This window comes from Silurus meridionalis, chromosome 22, assembly GCF_014805685.1.
Source record: "Silurus meridionalis isolate SWU-2019-XX chromosome 22, ASM1480568v1, whole genome shotgun sequence".
NCBI classification, from domain to species: Eukaryota; Metazoa; Chordata; class Actinopteri; order Siluriformes; family Siluridae; genus Silurus; species Silurus meridionalis.
The window spans coordinates 14250546-14274255 of record NC_060905.1 but is presented as its reverse complement, the minus strand read 5'-3'; the positions used below and the strand labels follow the sequence as shown (position 1 = coordinate 14274255).

The following is a 23710-nucleotide window of genomic DNA, read 5'->3' as shown; positions in this document are numbered from 1 at the left end:
TTGTCCTCTTCCCAAAGATGACTCAAAGGTCGCTATTTTGACAGTGTTTTGAAGGTGATGGTGTGTAAATGTAGATTAATAAAGTACTTTCCTGTAAACAGAGCAAGCCACTCCACTAAAGCCTACACAAACCATATCTTCATGGAGCCTGAACAGATTTGGACTGCCACTTCCAAAAAAATCCTATATAACTGTGTGCCAAAATTTGGGGAAGAATAACATAAGTCAGGTGTCATAACACTTTTGTCCGTGTAGTGTAGAAGTGGGTTGTTTAAATAAATGTAAACAAGACACTGTGATATAATATACTGGTTTTATTGAAGTCATTGGGGACAGAAATGCAGACAGAAATGGATCTTGAAAGCGTGCGACTCTGCTTCCTGTTTCCATTTAACAGAGCTGAGGACTGAAATATTATAAGTCTTCCTATGCACGGAGAGCGTTCCCCTTTCGGCACGCGCCTCTTTAACGGACCTCGGGGAAACACAATTTCATTTGCCTGCTGACTTTATAAAAAGCATCTCTGTAAATGATCTGAGTTCCAGGACATACCTTTGGCTTCAAAGAGACAGGGAGAAAACAGTATATCGTCCACCGGAATGTGGCATATTTTTACACATTATATTCTAAATCTGTTACAGTTATAATAATGTTATAATACTGTAGTAGCTTATTAAAGTAATAATGGTGCTCATAGCAAAATATTTAAAAAAATGAACAATTTAGAGCCCAAACTCCAGTCATCGATCACACCAGCTTAAATGACTGAGTAAAGAGAGGCTTTAAGTAGTGGTTAAATATAAAAACGATTGAGTCATGACCCTGCGCTATTACAGCTAGATCACTGCTTACAGAGAAAACGGTTCGCTTTGTTTATTAAAGGCCAAAAGGAAAAAAACTGAGCAATGCTGTTTGACGTGTACGTGAGACGTGTTTTTTTCCCCCGAAGTGATATTAGCTATAGTGAGTGAGAAAATGGGCCTGCTTCTCCATCAATTCTCTAATGTAGCTTTACCTGAGTAAATGGTGGCGTTCAGGTTCCACTCTCACATGAGAACTATTGCATATGGCTAAGGACTTCTCGTCGCTCTCTTCCTGCAATCATACGAGCACCGCAAATCGAGTGCATGCCATCGTCAGAGCCAAGCACCTGTCCTGCAGGTTTCTCTTACACTCCTGACTCCTGCTGCATGAGGTTTCTACTGTTAAACTGTTACACTTGAGAATAGTGAGAAGATGGAGAGGGCGAAAAGAGAAAAAAAAAAATAAAAAATAAAAATAAAAAAAAGATTAATAATAATAATAAAGGCTTTAGCATGAGGTGGAAGGTTAGCATTTCTGCACCATAATTGTCTTTTCCTCTTAATGCATTAAGACTTCTTGGAATGCACAATACAGTGTATAGAGATAAATATTGCCATTACTACAAGCGTGATTACTGTAGATACATACAATTGCCCCCATAGCACTAGAGGCAATTTGGTGTCTCGCCGTACACACACACACACACCCACACGCACGTCCTCCCCCACCTGATCTCGAAAAGAGGGACAGTAAGCAGCACAATTTCACCCCTCTAAAACATTATGCGGACTGCTTAGCCTTCGCTCATTCCTCATCAGCGGCCTCCCTTTTTGATTCATCCATCTTCTGATCCACGTGTTGAGTAGCGGGGCTTGAAAGAGGCACTACTTCCACTGCAGGCAGTGTGGCTCCATCTGGCTCATTGGCTTTTCTCTGAGCGAGCTCTTCCTGAGCAGGAAAAAAAAAAAATTGGATTGGCTTTTTTAAATTGGCGACATCAAATGGATTTTTTCAATTCATTAGTATTTCCTGCTGGCACAATGATATTTTCACACACACACACACACACACACACACACACACACACACACACACACACACACACACACACACACACACACACACACACACACACACACACACACACACACACACACACACACACAGTTCCCTGATTTATGTCACCATAGCCAGAATAAGAAGTCAAAATGCTTATTGGCCTGGTCAATTACAGAACTATTAGTCACGCTTTCTTTGCCTGCGTTGTGTTTACTACAAGTGTAACATCTAAACCACTATCACCTCCCACTGAAAAAATTTATTATAAGAACATACACCTGGCATCAGGCATAAAATTGACATTAGAAAAATATGAGTAAATTGCACTGATTATCTCTTCATTAGGGCACCTGTTAGTGTGTGGGATATATTAGGCAGCAAGTCAACATATAGTCCCCATGTTAATGTGTTAGAAGCAGGAAAAATGGACAAATGTAAGGATTTGAGCGAGTTTGACAAGGTCCAAATTGTGATGTCTAGATGTCTGGGTCAGAGCATCTCCAAACCTGCAGCTCTTGTGGAATGTTCCGGTCTGCAGTGGTCAGTGTTTATAAAAAGTGGTCCAAGGAAGGCACAGTGGTGAACCGGGGACGGTTCAGAGACTCATTGATGCATGTGGGGAGCGAAGGCTGGTCGTGTAGTTTGATCCAACAGATGAGCTCCTGTAGCTCAAATTACTGAAGAAGTTGCTTGAATGTTCCAATTGAATGTCCAATTGAATGTTAGTGACATGAAGCAAACAGTACTGTTTACATTAAAAGAAAAGAACAATAAAGGTTTGATATATTTTTTTTTACATTTGTGCAATATTTACCAGATGATCTTGAAATTACATGAGGTTTACCTAAGAGAATTTTTATAGTGTGTATCTATTAAGTGTTTCCAATATCTCTATTTCTATTCAGATTCAAACCTATACTGGGTGTTGGTTTAAAACTTTGTCTTGTATGTTTATTATTTGGAAAACATACCCAACTAAGTTAACAAAATTAGGCAGTAAGACTCAAATACCAAGCAATTTAATGGTTCTCACCCTCCAATACTACTTCCTGTGCTCCTGTTTATCTTTTGGTCCAATCAAAACCATAGGTTTATTAAATGTAGATTTTTTTTTACACTGAGTAGCAGAGCTGAAGATGTTGAGGTTTTTGTAGGGAGTGATGAGGATGGACAGAATTAGAAACGAGTTTATTAGAGGGACAGCGCATGTAGGACATTTTGGAGACATGGTGAGGGAGGCGAGATTTAGATGGTTTGGACATGTGCAGAGGAGGGACATGGGGTATATCAGTAGGAGAATGCTGAGGATGGAGCCACCAGGAAGGAGGAAAAGAGGAAGACCAAAGAGGAGGTTTATAGATGTGGTGAGGGAAGACATGCAGGTGGTTGGGTTGAAAGAGGCAGATCTAGAGGACAAAGTTGTGTGGAGACGGATAATTCGCTGTGGCGACCCCTAATGGTAGAAGCCGAAAGAAGAAGAAGAAGTGTAGATTATTTTCCCCACCTGATCTGGAAATCGCTGATTTACAACCTGATCTCCAAACTCCTGGTTCTCAACCTCTTCACCGTTAGAGTGACAGCTGGGACTTGGCACTTCTATGCCATGGCTTTCAAGAATGGCAGCCTCTGAGAACATGGGATTGGGTGATTGTTTTAGAATAATGAAAAGAGAGTAAAAAAAAAAAGGTAATATTGTTCATTCCATAAGTAACTTTATTTGATAATTGTTACTCCCATTTGCTGGGTAATATGTAAGGAATAAACTACAACTGGATGTGATGTCCTGTTACAGAATATTAGATTGATGACAGGGTGATATGATCCAGGTCATGAAGCAGAGTTATTGTACCCACCTTGTTAATTCACACAAAAGTGTTTAATTTTATTTTAATATACTATTAGGTACAATGCTACATTTATTTTCAGCACATGGCCCTCAATCGAGTTGGATTTTTGGCATTTCATTGGAAAACATCTTTGGTTTAAGTGAAGCAGCCACAACAGAAGTCCTTTGGTATAATTCAATAATTAAATATTTAAACAACAACAACAAAAAAATAATCAATTGCAGGCCATCTCACCAATGTTGGCACGTCTCTTCATCTCCTTCCTGCGATTTGCAAACCAGTTGTAGACTTTCAGAGCAGTGACTCTCTCAAACTCAGAAAGTTTGCACCCTGTGACAGAATTTGGCACACGGAAAGATGTGATTATTTCATTTTCAGTCGTATGATGTACTCTAATTGATTCTCTAGTGCACTGTTAAACGATGAGGCAGTATCAGAAAATGGGAGAATGCTGCGCTAATCTGCAGGCGAACCATTCCTCGAGGATTTCTCACCTGGTTTTTGGATGACCGAGTTGCAGGCGTTGGCAATCTCCTCTCGCCTGGCTTCATCAGGATACTGATTCTCTATAAAGAAACTAAAGGAGCACAGGTAACAAATCAGGGCCAGTGTATTATTAGTATGAACAACAAGGGACATATCCAAAGGAAACAGATGCACTGTCTCCTTTAAGACATACACTTTATTATCGCCCAATTTATTGGGTCACATTACTTTAGTAGCCAAAGTCAAGTGGATTTTCTCCAGACTGTTCCCACAAAGTTGTAGTTACACAATTGTGTAGGACGTCTTTGAATACTGTAGCATTACATTTTCACTTGAACTAAGAGACCCAAACATGTCCCAGCATGACAATTCCACCAGTTACATGAAGATATGTACTGCATTGGTTGGAGTGGAAGATTAAGTGGTTTCTATTTATTTATTTAATTTATTAGTGGCCTGCTATAGAGCTCGGTCCTCAGCTCTATTAAATATCTTTTGGACGAACTGAAACAGTGACTAAACCCCAGGCCTTGTCACCCTACACCAATATCCTGACTTTACCCTTTTGGCTGAATGAACACAAATCTCCACACTCCAGCACACTTCAAAATGTGGTGGAACATCTTGCCCCACGTATGGGGGTTATTATAACAGCAAAAGGGGACTTCATGTAGAATGGGATGTTCAAAAAGCACATACCAATCTTGTGGCCAGGTGTCATTTGTTCATATAGTGTACCGTAATTTCCGGACTATTAAGTGCACCCAAATATAAGCTGCACCCACTGAATTTGACAAAGATTTTTATTTTGAACATAAATAAGCCGCACCTGTCTATAAGCTATAAGTTTCCTACACTGAAACTAATGAACTTTACACAGGCTTTAATGAAAAACAGTGTCTGTTACACGGCTTGTATCTAAACAGTAGCCTACCAAGAAAGTCATAGTTCACTGTCTTCCTCCTTCCTTTCACAACTATTTCTCTCGGGAGTTTATCTTTTGGCATCGTCGTGCGTTTAAAAATCACTATCGGTGAAGCTTTTCTCCCGATGCCGTGCAGCTCAGAACACAGGTGAAGTGCGTTTTTTCATGCCCGGTTGTTTTCAGTGTGACGAATGATTCTCATTTCCTGTTGACAGTCCGAGTGAGCGGCAGGTCAAACGTCAGAGGAACATCATCCATATTTATGATGTGGTGCGGCCCGATTCAGTGCGAGTGCGTCGGATTTAATATAAAGAGTTTCATTGGTTCACCTGAACCCGTTCGGCAATTTGATTGGTCTAATGTTATGGGGCTCAGTTTTTTGTCTTAAAGCTTGTGAAACCGGGAAAAACCCAGGAAAAATCCATAAATTAGCCGCTTCGTTGTTTCAGCCGCGGGATTCAAAGCGTGGGGAAAAAAGTAGCGGCTTATAGTCTGGAAAATACGGTATAGTTTATGTAGTTAAACTGTATGGACAGACATTACATCAGATAAAATCACAGTCATTACCATAAATGACATGCATACATACAGATGCTGGGCTTTTCTTTTATAGCTTTACTGATACGCTTTGTATAGTCTATCAAAAAGAGTATCCTTGTTCTCCCACAAAAAGGGCCTCCAAAACCAAGGTCAGTAAAGCACAGTAAAGACTGTAGCTCTTATAAAAATGAATTAAAACTAAAACTAATTCTAATGTAATGTTAATTTCCTGCATAGCTTGAACCATTTTATTAGCTAACCAAAGAAATATTGTTTGTAATGTGTTGTATAATCTTTAGGATGTGTTTTATGCCTTTTAGTGGGTCTTCAATAAAATAATACTGCACTGTGTGTGTGTGTGTGTGTGTGTGTGTGTGTGTGTGTGTGTGTGTGTGTGTGTGTGTGTGTGTGTGACTTAAAATTGCATGTTTGCTTGCAATTTTCCTATAGAAAATAATTTTATTTGGGAAATTCATGGTATTATACACAAAACAAACGAACAAATCCAAAAACCACAAAAAAAAAAATCCAAAAACAAATGAACAATCCAAAAACAAAGAACAAATCGATAAACAAAATATCAAATATGTAAACAAATAAAATCCATAATCAAATGAACAAATCCGAAAACAGAGCAATAATTCAGACAAACCGGAGAAGGTAGGTATAGTTTGGGAATAAAATACTTACCGCTCATTGGATGAGACACTTGTCATTCAAGATGTACAGTAAGTGGGAGATTGTGTATCTTATAACTTTGTTTCTTGTACATGTGTTGAGTTTTACACTTTAAACAATTTTTTTTCCAATAGTGTAACTTACATATTTGTACACTTTTTCCAGCCTGTTGAACTTGAATGAAAGATGTGTCGTCCAAAGAGCGTCAGTATTCCATTCACAAACATACATATATGCTATTTATCTGCACTAATGCTACCTTTTGCACCTCTGGTAGATGCCAAACTGAATTTTGTTGCTGTGTACCTCTCTCTCTCTCTCTCTCTCTCTCTCTCTCTCTCTCTCTATTACTCTCACTCTCTACCTTTTCCGGTTTGTCTGAATTATTAATGTGTTTTCGGATTTGGTAAAGTGCGTTTGAATTTGTTACTGTATTTTCTGATTTGTTCATTTGTTTTGCACGTCCAGGCCACCGCAAATACCTCATTGCCGATTCAAACCATTGGCGGTTAATGTGTCAAAATTTCATTAGAATGCATCGCACACTAGAAGGCACTGATGGTCTAAATGAACAATTGTGCTGGATGTATAGCAAGCATTCAGGCAGGTGAGGATCGAAGGCAGACTTTTGCTATTTTTTACAGATCCACTTTGTAAACGACTCACCTCTCCATGATCGACTGGCACTCTTTCCTCCAGGTGAAACGGCTGCCCCGCCTCAGTCTGAAAGGCCCACCTACTGCCACCCTGTCACCAGGGCAGCCAGCAACCCTCCAGTCAGGTTCCTCTTTGACCAGCGAGCGCATGGACAGAGTAGCACCTTCACACACATGCATCATAAATCTACAAATAGCACTTGATTCTAACTAATGTTAGACAGACATTACACACTGGTGATGCATTTTACAGTGTGATACATCGTTTTTTACGACAAACATGAAAGGAGTGATGTCTGGATCATGCATTGCCTATCGTCCAGCTGCTGGGTCCGTTGCAGTTACCTGACTGGGCCTGCTGCGCAGAGTACCAAGGGAGCAGGTGCATCAGAAGTTCTCTTTGTCTACTCCAGGGGGTGTCAGTCCTGCTCCTGTTGCCCTGAGCATGCTGGTTTTCAGTCCATCTGAACCCTTTAAGCCATTTGGGCAATCAGAAAACTGGAGATTAACTAAGGTCGCTCCGAAAGTCCATCTCAATCATTGACGAATACATGTCACCATATCACTCAAGTTCAAAAAGCTGTAGAGAAAACTGACGTTCTACTGGTTTCATTACTAGGGGTTGCATTAAGAGGTCTATAATGCGGGGGATTAAAGTGTGCAGAGACATGCTCGGTACTGCAGCACTGCAGAGGATTATAAAGCGACATGCTCAGAGCTCTGTTAGTATAGTTAGGTGGCGTAATGGACAAGAGGAAAACCAGCAAGTTCCAGGCCCAGGATTAGGACTAAGAGGCACAATGCATGGCCTATAGTAGTTCTGGGGTTTCGAAAGGAAGTTGAGGAGAGCTAAAAGTACTGGAGGGTTTCATACAAACTCTGCATTACTTTTTCAGCCCTTTAACCTCTGTCACATTAACTCTATTAATATGAGTAGATGACTCTTTTGGCTGGGTGACAGGCTCTTAAGTTAATTTCCCAAACAGTATGCACGTCGATACGCTTTGCCAAACCCAACATTAACTCAATAATATAAATGATGGCAAATGAAATCAGCTGGTTTCATTTCAATCCATAATTGAAAAGACTTTTTATAGATTCATACGGCCTGTTTTAGAAACCAGACTGAATTACAAGCCCTCGAGGACCATGTGAAAAGGAAGTGTAAAAGAAAGTGGATGGGGAGTGGATGAACACAAGAATGCGATGGCTGTTTCCGCCTAAAAATACTTTCACCACAGGCTGGAAACTACACGCATCTGCGACCGGGAGGCTGCGCTCACCTGGACTGTTCCGCTCCAGCAGATACCAGCGGTAAAAAGCCCTGCGCTTGGAATCGCTCATCTCCAGGCCCTGCTGCAGCAGCCACTGGGAGATGTAGCTTTGACTGATACCTACAAAAAAATTCAAATCAAATAAAACGTGTAAAGAAAAAAAAACGCAGTTCTTATAGACTTGTAAAGACATTCTCCTTAACACATAGACCATAAATATCCCAAGGTCAGGTGTGATTTCAAAAGAGTAGGCAGGCACAGCATTTTTTCCTCACGTGTCAGTGGTACAGCATCCGAGACACTCAGGAGGATATTTAAAGAAAATCCCTTACAGGAGGTTGAATTTAATGTACTGTATCATCCTGCTACCACTATAGGAAAGCAATTTTTTATTGTTGAAGTATTAATTAAAGATATTGAGTTTAATGACAAACAACATTCCCTAATTTACATAAGTACATAAGTATTGGGACACCTGACTTTGCCAGTCATATGTGGATGTTTCATGTGTAAACAAAAATCTTTGTTAAAAATGCATGCCGCCTTCTAACAAACAAAAAATAAAACGTATCAAATATGTCGGTATATCAGCTGCGCTTATGTGAAGTTTTCCTTAATTGTTGTATATCTTGTGCATATACTATTCATATGGCTCCTGCCTTGACATGTTTTGGAGCAAATATGTAACATTGAGAAGTGCAGACTGAAGATGTGCAGAAAATCTTATTATAATTTGTACAAGTGACCTTGTATGTTAAAAGAAAACACACACGCGATGCTAAAACAAATAAATCCAGTATGGCTGGTAAAAAAAAGCTGTATTATTTATAGACTGCTGTATGTAAATTACATAACATTATATGAATATATCTTCTATATCAGAGATGCCCAAAAATCTAATTTGACTGAGGGGTGTAGGCCCAAAATAAATGTTGCATTGTACCAGACATTACATTGAATTCAATGTTGACCTGGTTCTTCACTATTATGACTTATAGATAGATAGATACAACTTTATTGTCATTGCATTGTACAGGTACACAGCAACGAAATGCAGTTTGGCATCTACCAGAAGTGCAAAATGTAGCAGTTGTGCAAAAAGTGCAGATAAATATCTAGCATATTTACAGTGCAGATAACTATCTGGCATATTATATAGACCAATAGACGGATAGACGGATAGACGGATAGACAGATAGATAGATAGATAGATAGATAGATAGATAGATAGATAGATAGATAGATAGATAGATAGATAGATAGATAGATAGACAGACATGACTGTAATTTGTTTAACTGCTTAAAAAGTTCTAGTTTCATGAAACTGACAGTACAATAAGAAACATTGAAGTGTACTGTACAGTGGAGCTCAATGCCTAATTCAGCTATTCAGTGACCTCTAATGAGAGACATGAAGCTGGTCCTTATTTTGAAAAAATTGCTATTTTTTTCCATTCTCATATGTGGCATGAAGGGTCAAATCACCAAGGGCCAAATTTTACCCACAGGCCCTAGTATGGTCATCCCTACTCTATATAAAGATACACAATATGGACTTAAGTCATAAGATTCATATGGGCTTTTTGAACATCCAATTCTACATTTGGTACCTATTTGCTGTTATAATAACCTCCGCTCTTCTGGGAAGATGTTCCACTAGATTTCGAAGTATGCTTGTGAAGATTCGTGCTCATTCAGCTACAAAGGTGTTATTAGAGTGTTAAAGGTGTTAAGGTGAGAGCTCTATAGCAGTCCATTCAAGATCTTTCCCTTAAACCCATGTAAAGCACATCTTAATGGAGCTTTGTGCAGAAGGGTACTGTAACAGGTTTGGGTGTCCTTGTTTATGTGAAGGAAATGTTTCCAAAAACATCCCATTCAATTGTGGGTCTTCCAATTTGTAGTAACAGTTTGGGGAAGATTTTTTCCATATGAATGACAAAAGTCAGGTGTTTGTCCATGTAGTGTATGTTAGTGCATGTTATATGCAGGCTGTAAATGAAGGACTAGGATGAAGACGATTGCACCCGCACAGCTAAAGTACATCTGATTTTGATGTTTTAAGGCAGGTTTATAAATTAAACATAGACAGGTTTTTCCTGGGGGTCAAACCAGCGGCCGATTCCATAATCTTAATAAATAACGACCATAGTAAAAGTTGTGATAAGTACCTGTAACTTGGCCGACAATAGCCTGAGAGATCCTCCTGTTATTGAGGAAGGCCTTGATTTCCTCTTTTACCAGGTTACTGTCCCTCCTAAAATCCAAACACATGCATCAAATCTATGTACATGTAGGCTGACACGCTACATAAAAACATACTAATAATAATACAAATATGTTTAGCCAAATTTTGAAGCATTTGTAATGCAAATTTGAGATAAATCATAAGAAACGTGTAATAGGTGTGTAATAAAATCACACTGGAGGCTTTTATAGGATTAATACCAGTATTTATACTAGGATACAAAACTATTTACCTACAACATTTGTTTTTCTGAAGTGGTTCATTCTTTTACACCCAAGCAATTTGCCAATAATTACAAATTCCACATGCCAATTTTATAAATCGTTTATAGTTAGATTTCAATGCTTTGCAATGATTTGGCTACAGCTGGCAAAACTGCTACTGTATTATAGACAATTTATTAATTGAAGATTAGTCAACTTTTGACCAATCAGCAGAAAGAATTGAACAACGTGGAGCTATAAGAGTGCATGAATACATTGTGTGAATGTGTTACATAATTTTAAAATGGTTTACGGAGCCTGTAAAAAAGTTTGATTGCTGAATACATTTTTTTTATATGCAACAAACTAGGTAAAAGGTAAAACCACACAAGATTTGGACAATGAATGACTGGAAGAAAGTTCAATTAACAGATGAGTCCAAATGTGACAATGTTTTGACTCTAACAGAAGAACAGGAGAGAAGATGTTAACAGGCTGCTGCACCCCTACAGTCAAATATGGAGGTGGAAGCTTAATGGTTTGGAGTTGTTTTGGAGTAAGAAATGTTGAAGACTTATTCTAGTTAAGCCAACATGGCTGCAATTCCTACTTTAACACCATGCAATTACACCTGGACTGCGACTCATTAAAACTGACCGGACAACAAGACAATGACCTAAAACATACGCCCAGGTTCTGTAAGAGTTATTTCGAGAACAAATAGTGAGCTGGGGTGTATTAATTATCATGGAATAGCCTGCCCAATCACCACACCTGTATCCTACTTTGCTCTGGGACCTAAATCCCACCTGCTCTAAGATGAACTGAATCGCAAGGTCAGAAAGAAATCTCCAACTAGTAAAGAACATCGTTAGTAAATTTCAGAGACATGCCAAAGTCTTTTAGCTGAATGTTTGGTGAAACAAGCTGTCTGGATGTTAAGGGAGGAGTTTTCAATGATAAAGTTTAATGACTGTACATTTATAGATTTGTTTGGTCAAATTTAATCCTTGTAAAGTTAAATGACCTGCTGCATAGAAACAAAAGGAACCTGCATGTGTCTGACAAAAAAACTATAAAAGTGACAGTTACTGTATTATTTACACTTTGCTACAATTCGTATACTGAAGCAAGTCCAATCACTGAAATGATACAAAAAGAAAGTACTCTTGTGGTAAAAATGAAACAGACATGAACATAGTTTACATTCTCACCATAAACTGTTAATATAGTCAGAAATTCACCCTACATACCAAAGAAAACAGCACCACTCGCAAAACATTTCAAGAGCTTCAAAACTCCTTATTAAAGCCAGCTGTCTTCCTCCCACTCCTCCTGACCCACTTCAGAAAAGCCTACAAGTCTATGAAAATTACATTGCCGCTCCAGGGACGTTGCCTGCCATCGTCTGGGGTTATATTAATCACCCATTCCTACTAGCCTTCTGAAAAAAAAAACAAGGTAATAAGAGCAAAAACAAGATGATCTGATATAACCTTCTACCTCATGTACTCCTCCACCTTCTCTTCCAGATCCCAGTCTTCTTCTGCTAGGTCATAAGCGAACGCCCTCTGAACTCCACCCGGTGGATACAGGGGTGGAGACGAGGCGTCGTAACTGTTGCTGGGGGACAGTGCGGCATCGAGAACTGGAGTCTGTGTGGTAGCTGAGGTGAGAGAGGAAGATGAAGAGGATGAGGAAGAAGGTGCAGCCGGAGCTGCAGAGGTAGGAGCCCTGGGCGGGGCTGAGTGATTGTCACAGAAAGGCGAGCGGTGCTCCGGATCCAATCGCTCTAGAGACTCCAGAGCCTGGAGGATCTGAGGTTTGGTTAAGCCGGACAGCCTGAGGCGCTGAAGCAGGTCGATCTGCTCGATGGTGTAGCGTGGCTCCACATCACAGCACTCCATCCTGGCATCTGCGAGAAGAGCCCAGTTAATCCATCTGCAGCTATAATTGAATTTTACGAGCACAACAGAAGGACTATACACAGATCATAGGAAGAAAAGATAGCTGCATTCCAAATGATCTCAGAAATGTGTTTTTCTCGTGTGCTCTTGCACCCACTTCGCCCCGGCACTCCACCACACCACTGCAACCACTGACTTTTTTACTACATTGCTCCACTTCTTATTTAAAGGGGGAAAATGACACAAGGTCAGCTCTGCTGAGGCATTCGCTCATTCAAGATTAAGTGCATGGGCCTCTCATATAAATGGGTTTGTGCATTTTAACATAAAAAATGCATTAATACACTGTTTCGTTTTTGGAATACACATCAGATTGTTTTGCATTAGGTAAAAAAAAAAAAAAGAGAGAAAAGAAAATGTCGGATCATGCAGAGCAATGCATAATAGTAAGAAGAGACAAGGCTAGGGCTGATTTCTTTCTAGCTCAGATTATAGATTTATGAAGCCCAACATGGACACACACATATACTTATATATACACACACACACACATATACATTCTTTTAAATTCCTGAGTGTGTGTGTGTGTGTGTGTGTGTGTATAAGCTGTCATTCGATTAGATTAAAATATATAATCATAATTAACTGCTTATCAAACTTAATCACACATTTTTTTCTGCTCTAAATATACCTTCGATTAATACTTTTCACATTTTTAATACTCTAATCAACATGGGCATGGACAAACATGGATGCTTCATGCAAATGTCTGTTTATTATTCTTAAAACCAACATCAACATAGAGCATGAAGACTAAATAATCTTGAATATGTTTTATAGTATTAATGGTGTTTTCATTTACGCACACATGACACACACAGAGTCTCACGATAGTGAGTACAATACTCACATTTCAGAATCCTCTTATTATATCATCTCAAGGGCCAATACTACAGAAATGAAACTTGGATATATTTTAGAGTAGTCAGTGTGCAGTACAGATTTATTGTCCGCTGAAAATAACATACAGCTTTTATTGTGAAAATAGCTGGCAACAAAAGTGAGTACACCCCCAGTGATAACAGCTGTACGTCGTGTAACCGTGTAAAGCCACATGTCTTATTCATCATTGACAATAATGGCTGTATGTTGGGTTCTTTTCAGAGGAGAGTAAATCTGTACTGCACACTGACTACACTAAAATATATCCAAGTTTCATTTCTGTAGTATTGGCCCTTGAGATGATATAAGAAGATGGTTGCTGAAATGTGAGTATTGTACTCACTATTGTGAGATACTGTATGTATGTATATGCAGGTAGTCCCTGAGTTACGATGGTTCGAATTACAATTTTTCGATACAATTAAATGTTACAAATCTTTATATTTTCGCAGCAGTGTCGATGTGGCACGATACTTTGGGACTCTGCCAGCATGTATGCATCTCCCACCTTCTGAGATGCCTTAATCTCACCAGCGGTTGCTAGAGTTCAGTTGTCTCTGTGTTAGAGCACGTATTTTTTTTTTTTCGTTTCAAAGCCCAATTTTAGCTCTTGCCTCTCTACTTTTTATTGCCGTCGCTCGCCACTAAAACAGAGCGCACTGATTAGTCTCATCAGGTGTGCTTCTACACGTGTGCGTCTTACCGCTCGTTTCGTCCGGCTCCGCCCTCCACTCGCGAACCAGCGCCTGTCCACGCACCCTCTGCCACATACATATATACTATAAAGTTTATACATTACGGTACTGTAAAATGTTGTTTTGCTAAATTATGTACTGCAATTTGTTAAATAATTAACAAATTACAGTATAATACCCCATATATATATAGATTTAAATGTATGTGTGTGTATATATATATATAATACCTCTAAAGCAATGCTGGCAGCACTCATGGGTCTGTTTTTTGAAGCCAGTTTCTGCACCTGACGCACATCACGAGGACTCAACTTCTTTGATCGACCCTTGCGAGGCCTGTTCTGAGTGGAACCCGTCTTGGAAAACCTCTGTAATACCCTGGCCACTGTACTGTAACTCAGTTTCAGGGTGTTACCGATCTTCTTATAGCCTAGGCCATCATTGTGGAGAGCAACAATTCTAATTCTCAAATCCTCAGAGAGTTCTTTGCCATGAGGTGCCATGTTGAACATCCAGTGGTCAGTATGAGAGAATTGGACTCAAAGCACCTAATTTTAACTGCTCTAATACAAGATACACAAATTTGTATGGTCCTGTCAAGCAGACAAAAACATGAACATGATAAATAGGACATGTGGCTTTACATGGTTACACAACGTACAGCTGTTATCACTGAGGGTGTACTCACTCACTTTTTTGCCAGTTATTTAGACAATAATTGCTGTATGTTGAGTTATATTTAGAGGACAGAAAATCTGCTATATGAGCTACACATTGAATACTCTAAAATATATCCAAGTTTCATTTCTATACTAATGTCTATTAAGAAGAAAATATACAGAAATGATAAATGATTGCTGAAATGCGAGGATTGTTCTCAGATACTGCATATTTATAATATATATATATATATATATATATATATATATATATATATATATATATATATATATATATATAGTATATATGCAGGTATTCCCTGAGTTATAATGGTTCGACTTTAAAACGACGATAGATTCAAGATTGTAAAAATATTTAAATCTTCGCAGCAGTCTAGATGTGGTACGATACTTTGGGACTCTGCCTTTATCTCGCCAGCAGTCGAGAGTTCAGTTGTCTTGGTGTTAAAGCGTGTATTTTTTTGTGTTTTCGGTGTTTCAAAGCCCAATTGTAGCTCTTGCCTCACTTCTATTCAAACGAAGCGCACTGATTAGTCTCATCAAATGGGCTTCTACACGTGTGCGTCTTAACGCTCGTTTCATCTGCCTCCACCCTCCACTCGCAAACCGTCACCTGTCCACGCACCCTCTGCCTAATTGCTGTTTTGCGAAAGTACTGTAATTTTTTTATTATTAACAAATTACAGTATAATACCCTATTATATATATATAAAAGCACTGACCAGGCATAACATTATGGCTAAAACAGTTCTGAACCGTCGAGCATCAACATCATTAACTACTTCAGTAATTTACAGGTAAATCTACAGGAGCTCGTCTGTTGGATCGGCCCACACGAGCCAGCCTTCGAACACTACGTTCATCAATGAGCCTCGTCCGCCCATGACCCTGTCGCCGATTCACCACTGTTCCTTTCTTGGACCACTTTTAATAGATACTGACCACTGCAGACGGTCATCTAGCCGTCACAATTTGACCCCTTGTCAAACTCACTCACATCCTTACACTTGCCCATTTTTCCTATGATTTCCTATTCCTACTATAAAAATTGTAGATTCACACTGAAGGCATCAAAACTATGAATTAACACATGTGGAATTATATACATAACAAAAAAGGTGAACTGAAAATATGTCATATTGTAGGTTCTTCCAAGTAGGCATCAAGAGAATGCCAAGAGTGTGCAAAGCAGTAATCTAAGCAAAAGGTGGCTACTTTGAAGAACCTACAATATGACATATTTTCAGTTGTTTCACACTTTTTTGTTATGTATATAATTCCACATGTGTTAATTCATAGTTTTGATGCCTTCAGTGTGAATCTACAATTTTCATAGTCATGAAAATAAAGAAAACTCTTTGAATGAGAAGGTGTGTCCAAACATTTGGTCTGTACTGTATATATATATATATATATATATATATATATATATATATATATATATATATATATGGCAAATAAATTGAATAATTTTTATATTCAAACCCCATTATGTTAAAACCAACTGAAAACAAGTCAGTCTACAAACCGCAATATTTATTCTACACATTTCAATAATGGAGCTAATTTTTAAACACAATATATGGGTACACAAAAGTCTGCGACGGCATACATGGTCCTTCTGCAAACTTAATTTTTTTGGTATTTCACTTCACTTGATCTAAGAAGCCCAACCACTCTTCCAGCATGACAATGACCACATGCAAGCTCCATGAAGACATAATTAACCTCCAAGGTTAGTAGAAGAACTTGTACAGATCCTGCACCAAGGCCTGACCTCAGACCTGCTCAACATGTCCGAGATGAACTGGAATGAAGTCTGCAAAGTCTTCCAGGCCTTTCTTTTACCAAAATCACTTCCCAAACTACATAGCAGTCAAAATACTTGGATTGGTAGATGACAACAAATCTGAGAGTTTCGCTTTTAAATCCAGTGGAAGATCGGAGGATGTGGTTGATGCAAAACAAATAGGACTTTTATTGATAGTTGCTTGATAAAAAAAAAACATACCGACACTAGAAGGGGAGAAGAAGGTGAGATTTGGAGAAATTGAGTTTAAAGAGGTTGTGATTTGTTTGTGAAGCTCTAAGCCGCCATGATGTTGCGCAATAACTGGTTACACGGAAAAGGGACGCGATGTGATCCGAGGTGTTTTACCTGAGAGTTGCGGGGACACGCGGCCCGTGGGGAGCGGCTCAGCGCGCGGAGCCACAGCGCGGAGACTCCACTGGCGCATGATCCACTCAGCACCGGGGTTTGGGGACAACGCCTGCAAACATCACCGCACCTTCAGCCTGCAACAGCGCAAAACTCCGGGCTAGGATACGTGAAGCACGGAGAGAGGGGTGTGTGTGTGTGTGTGTGTGTGTATATGTGTGTGTGTGTGTGTGTGTGTGTGTGTGTGTGTGTGTGTGAGAAGTGAATACGAATGCACGGAGGTCGTGGCGTGCGTGCGTGCGTGTATATGTATGTGTGTGTGTGTGTGTGTGCTTGTGCAGGCTGCTGCAATTCGGGAAGCGGATTAATACAGTAGCTTTAGCTAAACATCAAAGACAGTTGGAAAAAAATACTGTTATTATTCTGTTATGCGTTTGATGCTCAGTGATAATACAAATCAATCACGGCAGCTGAAATGACATGGCTGAAGAATATATATATATATATAAAAAACTCCACTGTCGCAAACCTACACGAACACACCGCCAAACCGCTTTCCGGCATCCCTAACCGATTGCGGACGCACGCGGAAAATCAAAAAAAACTAAAATGGCAGCTCCGGTGCGTGAGCCGAGGAGGCGCCGTGGACTGTAGCGGTAGTACCGCCGTACTGACGCCGCTTGCAGCGCTCCACTCACCTCGCCGTCTCCGCAGCCTGACTGCCCGCCCAATAAACTCCGCTCTCCCGCCGGCTTTCCAGCTCGGCCCGCCTGCGCTTGGCTAATGAAGGTGATACGAGAAGGGTCACATTGTCCCGGGATGCTGCAGTAGTTAGTGTGTGTGTGTGTGTGTGTGTGTGTGTGTGTGTGTGTGTGTGTCCTCGGTGCACGAGCACCGTCCCAGCAGCGTTCACTGACCTCTCACCCACAGCTAACTTCCTGCAGGAAGTGCTTGTGATTCCACCAGGAGGAGAGAGGAACTTTCATTACACTGCATAACAAAAAATAAACTACTCACAGCACACTTTCATTGAAAATAATAAAATATTGAATTATATATATAAATATATTTAGGTGTTTTTTTCTTTTTTCCTCCACCAATGTGGAACCAATTAGTACATCTTTATCTTTCACATGGAAACGTGTCTATAATGTATATAAGTGTAAGATAGATAGATAGATAGATAGATAGATAGATAGATAGATAGATAGATAATATATGTGTGTATAAAAAAACTGATGTGCCTTCACAGTAATTGAAAGGTGATTGAAACAGCATTCCCCATCTCAGTTCATCATAGAGCAGGGGTCACCAACATGGTACCCACAGGCACCAGGTAGCCCCCAAGGACCACATGAGTAGCCCGTGGTTCTTTTCTAAAAATAGCTGTTTCCTACATTGTTGAATCATCGTTGATAATTATTGTGAGAAATCATTACCATGATCAGTGTCTTCACATAGATAAATATAATTTATTATTAATAATAACATATAATAAAAGGTAAATTGAGCAAATGTGTTATTTCAGATCAGACTGAAAACTGTGTGTATTAAACTGGTAGCCCTTCACATTAATTGGTACCCAAGAAGTAGCTCTCAGTTTTAAAAAGGTTGGTGACCCCTGTCATAGAGGTATGACAGAGTCACCCATAATGATGTATAAATCAAATCTGACTGAAATCTGATTGGATTAAAACTCAAACCAAAACTTACATTCTGAGAGAAACACTATGAAATGAAAAAAGGAGAGAATTGTATTGGGAATAATTGAATACATATTCATGGGCAAAAATATTTTAAAATCTGCGATATTTAATCGCACGATAAATAAACGCACGATTGAAGTTCTCATGTAACTCGTGATCAATTGCAACTTAATCGCACATAATTATCTGCATTAAATGTACCTTAATCTTTTTAAGTTTTTAATACTCTTATCAACATGGGCATGGACAAATATGGATGCTTTATGCAAATATATGTTTGTTATTAGTGAAACCATCCTCAGCATAAGAGCATGAAAACTAGACATGTTTCAGAGGTCATAGATGTTTTTCAAAGAACTTGTTCATGTCTATTAGACACACACAAAACAACAGAAATACCAGGTTCTTATTACTTCTCTTTGTTTTCACTGAGCAATTTACTTACACAAGCCTGTTTACATTTTCAGATGGCAGGGCAGCTCGTAAAGATATTCTTGTAAATGTTTGAAATTATGGTGCTTGGATTTACATAAATCATCAGGACACCGAACGGAACTTTTCATGTTTCCACACGGATGATTTTGATTGCCGGATGTGTGCATCATGGCGGATTTTCCTACTTGATTCTAGACTTGGCGCATCAGTAAAAATGTTTAGTGAATAAAAATTATTTTTTGGTTTCTTTTTTTAAAATATCTGATATCTAATGAAACGAAGTCGCGAATAAATGTGTGTTGCGCCGAAGGTTTAAATTTTGCATCTTTTATACTTTTTTTTATAAAAATTGTCAAACAGAAATGTGCGCTGCATTAATCGTGCACTAATAAAAATTAATAACGTGTTCATTTTGACAGCCCTAATTAAAACATAAGTCAGTTTAGGCCAGCAGTGTATTGTAGGCCTTACTGGCCCTGATAGTCTGCTTTTTTGTACCCAAAAGTTGCAGCAGAAAACACTAAGAAAGTACTAAATGTTTCTTCTCACACCGTGAGAATGTAATAGATTCAAGGCTATATTTTTCATACCTTGCATCTTTTGTACCATTACTACATGGTAATATAAATGTTTTTTTAAATGTACACACCTGGACCTTAAAGGCTGCTTTTGTACCTGTTATTAGCTTTTATTGTAAAGTTTTACTGGTATGTCAGGAATCCAATTATATAACATACACTACATTTATGTTAGCAGTAAAATCTTGTCAAGTAGGCTTTTATCTCTTCATCCCAAAGGCATCCTGAGGTTTGGTCAGCTCTAGTCACGTCCCACCTCATGAAGATTATGGACCTTTAAAGAAATAGATGCGGAACTCACAAACTTCCTGTACCACCCAGAGACATACCAGTGCCAGCTGGATCCCACTACATGTGTGGAGTTTTGATATTGGATCTCCTCGAGTGTTTAAAGGCTTTGGCATGGAGAAGCTCGTACTGGATCTGTGAGGATTTAAAATCTTGAGCTATTTTATGAGTTGCTCAGTAGCTCCTAGTTTTATAACCATAGTGACTGTATAAGACTGTAGAAAGAACATTACTTATAATCTTATACTCCAGTGCTCATGTTAGTTCTCACTCTCCAGTGTTCTGTACTGTTGAAAGATTTATGATCACACTCTTGATGTCACCCAAGTGAGGATGGGTTCCCCTTTTGAGTCTGGTTCCTCTCAAGGTTTCTTCCTCATAACATCTAAGGGAGTTTTTCCTTGCCACATTCGCCATGGCTGCTCATCAGGGATAAATACACACCATTCACCTTAACTGTTGGTTTCTGTAAAGCTGCTTTGAGACAATGCATGTTGTAAAAAACGCTATAGAAATAAACTTGACTTGAGTTATTGATCCAACCATATACACGACAGTACACAGTGAAACCAAACAGCATTCCCCCAGGACCAAAGTACTACATAAGACAACATAAATGAACAAAAGGTTACACAAAACTAACTGGGACATGACATAAAGTGCATTTGTGTGAAATTTAGTTCAAAGAATAAAATAAGATGTTGTGTCCATATAATAATAAATACTGTACACGTACAGTATTTATATCATTTGCATTGATATTTGAATAAGATCAAAATTTATTTTTTTTAATTCTCCAGCAGGATCTTATTCAAATATCAATGCAAATGTGTAATAAATGTCATAAAGATCGTTTCACTTCATTAAGAAAGCACAGCTCTGACCGTAGATATATCTCATTACGTATGAGATGTTCATATGCTTGCACTCTGCATAAAATATGCTTTTTAATAAAATGGATTTTGTATGTTTTTCTCCTGTAAAATGTTTTTTACCATTTGTGACAGGAGTCTCAAGGGTCAAGTGGTGTGTTGTAGTAATCAGTATGATTTTCTCCAGACACAATTCTTTTCATGTTCCAGTTTATCTGTTACATAACAAGCAACATTTATTTGCCTTATTAACATCAAAAGATAGATAAATCTGCGGCTGGTGAGGGAATAACGCAAGTGAGGAAATGGGAACCAAATTCTCTCGTCGCTGTCCCACAAAATAAATTGTAACTGTTAATAACTAACTTATCATGTGCCAGTCATTATTAATAAATTGTTTTGTAATTAAATCATTTTCATGTTTAATTCGTTAAGTGAATGTATTGTATATGAATGTTAATGTCTACGGCAACCTATTTGTGAATGCATGCATAGAAAAGTACGAGTTTGCCTGGGAAATCCCTTCATAATTAAACATTTAATTTTTATTTTTACTATTTATACAGTTACCTTTATACATTTTTTGCTTGTTATTTTCATAAAAAAATAGCATGGATAGCAGCTTTACACACTCTTTTTGTTTCTCCATTCATTCAGCTGAAATACTTTACCTTGCCTCTTGTAAAGTTTGCCAAAGATGTCTGTCACTAGTTGGAGATTTCTTTCAGATACAGTTAATCCCCAAACAGTTCAATATGATTTAGATGCAGTGATTGGGCAGGCCATTCCCTGATAGATAACACTCTAGTACACTGTTTGCTCTCTAAATAACATTTATAGAGCTTGGACTTAAGTTCAAGTCATTCTTCTGTTGCATGGTGCAGTTGGTTTGTTGGATTGTATGGTGTTGGAGTAAGGAATGGTAGCTATGTTGGTTCAGTATTTCTTCTACCTGGAATTTTACCCATATTTCTTTCACACTGAAGGTGTCCAATCTTTTCTGCTCAAAAACAACCCACCTCCATTTTTTACTGTGGGTGTGTGGCAGTGTGGTAACATCTCCTCTCCTGTTCTCTATCTCAAACAAGATCTTCTGTTAGAGCGCAAAATGCCAACTTCTGACTTTCTTCCAGACATTCATTGTTCAATTTGGGTGTGTTTTTGCTTTTTAACAAGTTTGTTGCAATATAAACAATAGGCACATGTATATCAAAAAAGCATAAAGTACTAGATGTTTCCAAACTTGTTTCCAAAGCTCTGTAGGTCTGAAAATGACAAGACTTCCTTGCAAGAAGATCACTGACATTTTATGTTATAAAAGCAAGATATTTGCCGTGTGAGTAAAGTTTTCAAGCCTCTTGAGGCAGGTTGACGTTTCCATGCTTGGACTTCTGATCAGAAGGTGGAGAGTTTAAATACTGGTGACACTAAGCTGTCACTGCTGGCCCTTGAGCAAGGCCCTTATTCTTCAGTTGTATGAATGAGATCATTGTAAGAAATGTAATTGACTGTTTTTTCCATAGTGTTGTCATACTGACTCCTTATCCGGCACGATCTTTGCAGGAAGCCTACATTATAATAAAATATTTATATATACATGCTAAAAGCAGCATCCCCCTGTATAGTAACACCTTCGTTGATTTTGTTGAATCTGATAACAGGGGCTTTATTTTCAAAGTAAATGTCTAGGGACTTTTACATCAGGTTAACAAGGCGGCCCAGTGTTTACTTGTTATCTTGGAAGCTTCAGACTCTCTCTTTCACACACTCACACTGCTGTGTGTGCTTACTTCACAGGGTTGGTCACCCTTTGTCCACATAATAGCTGTAGTGAGTGACACACCTCAGGCAGTTGGAGCAAGCGTCAGGAGCCGACCACACGATTAAAAAAAAAAAGCGTGAAAATGAACTGGGCTTTTCTTCAGGGACTCGTCAGTGGCGTTAATAAGTACTCGACTGCTTTCGGTCGCATATGGCTTTCTGTGGTGTTCATCTTCCGTCTGCTGGTGCTGCTGGTGGCTGCTGAGAAGGTGTTTGGTGACGAGCAAAAGGAGTTTGACTGCAACACCAGAGAGCCAGGCTGCCACAATGTCTGCTATGACCATTTCTTTCCCATATCTCCATCTCGTCTCTGGGCACTCCAGCTAATTTTTGTCACGTGTCCGTCACTCCTGGTTGTCCTACATGTAGCGTACAGGGACGACCGCGAGAGGAAGCACCAGCTGAAGCATGGTGAGGGCTGTACCCATCTCTACACAGACACCAGCAAGAAGCGAGGCGGGCTGTGGTGGACGTACCTCTTCAGCCTCATATTTAGGATGGCAGTGGACGCCGTGTTCATCTTTCTTGTGTACTACATCTACGAGGCCACCTTCTTTCCTTTGCTGGTGAGGTGTCAAGAGGCTCCCTGTCCTCAAGTGACTGACTGCTATATCAGTCGTTCTACAGAAAAGCGAATCTTCACCATCTTCCTTGTGGTGGTCAGCTTGGTGTGTATCCTGCTGACCCTTTGCGAGATACTCTATCTCCTTTGTAAGCGATGCCACGAATGTGCCGTCTCGCACAAACTCAACAAACGTGAGAGACGCATCGCCACCGCCTCTTCACAGGCCAACAAGCATAATCAGGATAACATGGCTGATGTTGCATTGTTCGACAAAGCTAATCAAGTGCATTAGTGCTTCTACGTAGCCATTTTATTAGAAATCAACAGAGATGAACAAATGATG

At 39.1% G+C, this 23710-nt stretch overlaps 2 protein-coding genes across 7 annotated transcripts; one reads left to right on the top strand and one right to left on the bottom strand.

Annotated features, from left to right (window-relative positions):
- Positions 1-299: 299 nt before the first annotated feature.
- zgc:91944 (uncharacterized protein LOC436941 homolog) lies at positions 300-18122 on the bottom strand. 6 transcript variants are annotated; one of them, XM_046835063.1, is made up of 11 exons: positions 17801-18122; positions 17103-17239; positions 12224-12635; positions 10441-10526; positions 8279-8389; positions 7341-7466; positions 7006-7159; positions 4205-4287; positions 3945-4040; positions 3368-3489; positions 300-1752 (listed from the first exon to the last, which is right to left on the bottom strand). In XM_046835063.1, exons 2-11 carry the CDS (start codon positions 17179-17181, stop codon positions 1609-1611), a joined length of 1413 nt encoding a protein of 470 aa, XP_046691019.1. In that variant the 5' UTR covers positions 17182-17239; positions 17801-18122; the 3' UTR covers positions 300-1608. The 6 variants fall into 6 exon arrangements, with proteins under 6 accessions (XP_046691019.1, XP_046691020.1, XP_046691018.1 ...); XM_046835064.1 differs by having other exon boundaries at positions 17103-17214; XM_046835062.1 differs by lacking the exons at positions 17103-17239; positions 17801-18122 and adding exons at positions 14273-14330; positions 14495-14548.
- Positions 18123-22744: 4622 nt separating this feature from the next.
- On the top strand, positions 22745-23659 carry LOC124376375 (gap junction beta-3 protein-like). The gene has a single exon (XM_046835428.1). The coding sequence runs from the start codon at positions 22886-22888 to the stop codon at positions 23657-23659; it is 774 nt and encodes a 257-aa protein (XP_046691384.1). The 5' UTR covers positions 22745-22885.
- The last annotated feature ends 51 nt before the right edge of the window (positions 23660-23710 follow it).

Bases quoted from the DNA above. Each gene is read 5' to 3' on its own strand.
- LOC124376375 (XM_046835428.1), top strand. From the start codon at position 22,886: ATGAACTGGGCTTTTCTTCAGGGACTCGTCAGTGGCGTTAATAAGTAC.
- zgc:91944 (XM_046835061.1), bottom strand. From the start codon at position 14,521: ATGAGTGCTGCCAGCATTGCTTTAGAG. The intron at 10,527-12,223 runs GTAGAAGGTTAT...TTTGGATTTTAG, and splicing joins AAGGTGGAGGAGTACATGAG to GAGGGACAGTAACCTGGTAA. The intron at 7,160-7,340 runs GTAACTGCAACG...ATGTGTGTGAAG, and splicing joins TGCGCAGCAGGCCCAGTCAG to GTGCTACTCTGTCCATGCGC.